At 45.7% G+C, this 3,762-nt stretch overlaps 1 protein-coding gene across 1 annotated transcript; it reads right to left on the bottom strand.

Annotated features, from left to right (window-relative positions):
- Positions 1-721: 721 nt before the first annotated feature.
- LOC141815988 (uncharacterized) lies at positions 722-1,471 on the bottom strand. The gene is made up of 2 exons (XM_074703836.1): positions 1,235-1,471; positions 722-940 (listed from the first exon to the last, which is right to left on the bottom strand). The coding sequence occupies exons 1-2, from the start codon at positions 1,469-1,471 to the stop codon at positions 722-724; spliced, it is 456 nt and encodes a 151-aa protein (XP_074559937.1).
- Between the last annotated feature and the right edge of the window lie 2,291 nt (positions 1,472-3,762).

The following is a 3,762-nucleotide window of genomic DNA, read 5'->3' as shown; positions in this document are numbered from 1 at the left end:
CCCCCGGGATCGTGCCCCTTGATTGGTCGAATCAAGTGAACCTGATCCTTGGGAACCAAGTATTGGTTCAGTCCGACTGGATTAACCAGTCGCGACTTCAGAACCCACGCTTGGACTCGTGTTCGGTTTCTACGTGTAAGTGCAATGAATGACCTATTCTTAGCCGCATACCCGATGCCTGATCGATTGTATCCAGCCTTCTGCGATCCAAGCATCATATCCAGATACTTGGACCCGGAGGTGAATCGTTCAAGCGATCTTCTGAGCTCACCTACTTGAGTCTTCAGTTGAGCATTTTCTTCCTCGAGTTGAACTCGAGTCAAATCCTCAACCGATTCGCTCTGAGTCGGTGGCTCAGGGTTGACTTTCTCCTTGAGGAGTACTAACTCCTCTTGGAGTGATTCAACCAAGGCATCAGCCTTAGCTAGTTTTTTACTAAGACTAATTATTATGGAAAATAAATGTTCATTACTTACATCGGGGTTCGGGCCTTCTGAACCGGATACGGATCCGTGGCTTTCGCTGTCCGAGTCGTAGTCGCTCCGGTTTGGTTCGTCCTGGGCCGGTAGAGCTAGGAAGCTGGTCGTCGGTTCCTCGTCCGATTCTTCGGAAGATGACTCGTCCCAAGTCGCCTTCAATGCTTTCCGCTTCGTCCTCCGATCCTTCCGTTGGTTCGGGCAGTCTGCGATGAAGTGACCCTTTCGACCGCATCCGTAGCACTTCATTTCTTTTTTCCGTTGGACGTCGGCTTCGATTTGTTGACCACCTTCTTTATTTCGGACCGTCGAATCCCGCGCTTGTTCCGGAACATTTTTCGGACGAGGTTTACCAGCTCCGTAGCCACCTCGTCGTTCGTTTCTGACTCCGAAGATTCTGAGTCCTCCGGTACTTTCTTCGTCTTTTTCGGATCGGTACCTGCAAGTAGAGCGATACCTTTCTCCTGCACTTCCGTATTAGTTTGTTCATGAAGCTCAAATTCTGAAAAGAGATCATCTAATTTTATTTTTGATAAATCCCGAGAAACCTTGTAAGCATCCACCATGGATGCCCACAGAGTGTTTCGGGGGAAAGCTTTTAACGCGTACCTGATCACGTCCCGATTTTCTACGCTCTGTCCGATGGCATGCAGACCGTTGAGGATGTCCTGGATCCTTGCGTGTAGTCCACTTGCCGTTTCCCCTTCAAGCATTTTAATATTATATAATTTGTTAATTAACAGGTCACGTTTACTTACCTTGGTGTCGGAGGTCCCTTCGTGAAGTTCGATCAATTTCGTCCAAAGGTCCTTAGCACTGCTGAAGGGTCCTACTCGGTTCAGCTCCTCTTTTGTTAACCCGCATTGTAGAGTCTGGGTAGCCTTCGCATCCGCCTCGATTTTCTTTCTGGTGGCGGCGTCCCAGAGCTCGCAAGATTGTGGTAAACCATCGCTTCCAGAAGGGATTGAAAATCCCGTCTGGATGATGATCCACATTTCCACCTGAGTTTTCAGGTGACATTCCATCCTGGTTTTCCAGTACGGAAAATCGTCACCCGAGAACAAAGGCGGTCTTGCGGTGCTGAAACCTTCTTGATGGGCCATTAGTCTAGCACACAAGAAGAAAAACAAGAAATTTTCCAAGACTTGGTCTTGGATTAGCAGTGTGGGAGAAGAGTGAAAACAAAACAAAACAAAAAAATCAAAAATTTCTTGAGCAGTGGTTGCACTGGATTCAAGAACCCCCGCTCTGATACCAATTGTAGGATCGAGAACACACGCTAGAGGGGGGTGAATAGCGTGTGTACGCTTTTTCACATTTTTGATTTATACGATTCGAGTACGCACGGAAGCAAACTCCTCTTGGAGCGATTCAACTAAGGCATTGGACTTAGCCAATTTCTTCGTTAAACTAAAAATAATGGAATATAATTTTTCTGAACTTACAGCGGTGTTAGAACCTTCAAAAACGGATGCAGATCCGTGGCTTGAGCTCGAGTCGGTGTCTGACTCGCTATCGGTCTCCGTTGGTTCGTCCCGTGCCGGAAGTGCGAGGAAGCTTGTCGTAGGTTCTTCATCTGACTCCTCCGATGATGATTCATCCCATGTAGCCTTTAAGTGCTTTCTTTTTGGATCTTCGTTCCTTTTTCTGATTTGGGCACTCTGCTTTGAAATGTCCTTTCTTGTTGCACCCGTAGCACTTTAGATCCGCTTTGTCGGTTGAAGATTGGTTGGAGTTTGATTTTTGTACCAGCTTCTTCACCTCCGACTTCTTGATTCCGCGCTTCTTTCGTATCATCTTGCGGACCAAGTTCACCAGCTCCGTTGTGACCTCGTCGTTGCTCTCGGAGTCTGATGAGTCAGTTTCTTCTTCTGTCACCTTTTTGGTTTTCTTTTCTTTAGATGTACCTGCAAGAAGGGCTACACCTTTCTCTTCCACTTCGGCGTTAGTCTGTTCATGCAATTCGAACTCTGAAAATAATTCATCTAACTTAATTTTTGAAAGGTCCCTGGAGACCTTGTAAGCATCCACCATAGATGCCCACAAAGTGTTCCTCGGGAACGCTTTCAAAGCGTACCTTATTATGTCTCGGTTCTCCACCAATTGTCCATTGCATGAAGGTCGTTCAGAATATCTTGGATCCTTGCGTGTAGAGCGCTTGCCGATTCTCCGTCCATCATACGGATGTTGTATAGCTTGTTCATCAGCAGATCCCTCTTGCTGACCTTCGTGTCCGAGGTGCCTTCGTGCAATTCGATTAACTTATTCCATAAGTCCTTTGCACTTATGAAAGGCCCGACTCGGTTCAACTCTTCCTTGGTCAACCCACATTGCAGAGTCTGGGTTGCCTTTGCATCTGCCTCTATCTTTTTCTCGTGGTCGCATCCCATTTGTCGCAAGACTGTGGTAAACCGTCATTGTCAGTCGGGATTGTGAATCCTGTCTGGATGACTATCCACATTTCCACTTGAGTCTTCAGGTGGTACTCCATTCTACCTTTCCAGTAGATGAAGTCCTCCCCGGAGAACAGCGGTGGCCTTGCGGTACTAAATCCTTTCTGATGGACCATTTATCTAGCACACAGAAAGAACAACAAACTCGTTCCAAGACTTGGTCTTGGATTAGTAGTGCGGGAGGAAAAAATAAAATAATTAAAAATTCTGAAAAAATTTTAAAAAAATCTTTGGAAAATTTGCTCGACCAGTGGTTGCATTAAGTTCGAGCACCCCGCTCTGATACCAATTGTAGGATCGAAGAGAGCGCTAGAGGGGGTGAATATCGCTATCTTGTAGCATTTTCTGGTTTTTGTAAAATCGTCGATTACATTCGTTCGTTCGTGAATTAGTTAAACAGAGATAAAGTTGCAGCTAAAATAACAAGTACGAAAATCATGAACACAAGGAGACACAAGTTTTTTACTTGGTTCACAGCCACAGGCTGTTACTCCAAGGCCCACGATCTTTGATCGTTTACGTTTGGGCAATCCACTAATAAACTCCTTCCTTACGGAGAGGAGTTGTAACGATTACAAAATCAGAAATACATAAAAACTTTATCGTACTTAAATTGAATGTACAAAATAAATCGTTACCAATAAGCCGGAGAATGAGATGAAGACTTGCGGTGCAGAACTCCGGCATTATGACAACTTCCAGGGTGATCCTTCATGCGCAGACTGTCGTCGGGTTGCTATGGAATGAATTCAATTGATGTACTAGGCCTTCTCCTCGAAGGTCTTTTATAAGGCTTTCCGAACGCCTAAAATCCCTTTCCAGGCGCCTCCACG

This window comes from Curcuma longa, unplaced genomic scaffold, assembly GCF_044706935.1.
Source record: "Curcuma longa cultivar G26 ecotype Majalengka, Jawa Barat unplaced genomic scaffold, ITB_CL_G26_1.1 contig_13448, whole genome shotgun sequence".
NCBI lineage: Eukaryota > Viridiplantae > Streptophyta > Magnoliopsida > Zingiberales > Zingiberaceae > Curcuma > Curcuma longa.
The sequence above is the reverse complement of the archived record's forward strand: the minus strand, read 5'-3'. Positions and strand labels throughout refer to the sequence as shown.

Excerpts from the sequence above, each read along its gene's own strand:
- LOC141815988 (XM_074703836.1), bottom strand. The coding sequence starts at position 1,471 with ATGTGGATCATCATCCAGACGGGATTTTCAATCCCTTCTGGAAGCGAT. Across the intron at positions 941-1,234 it reads AAGGGACCTCCGACACCAAG|GAGAAAGGTATCGCTCTACT; the intron begins GTAAGTAAACGT and ends ACGGAAGTGCAG.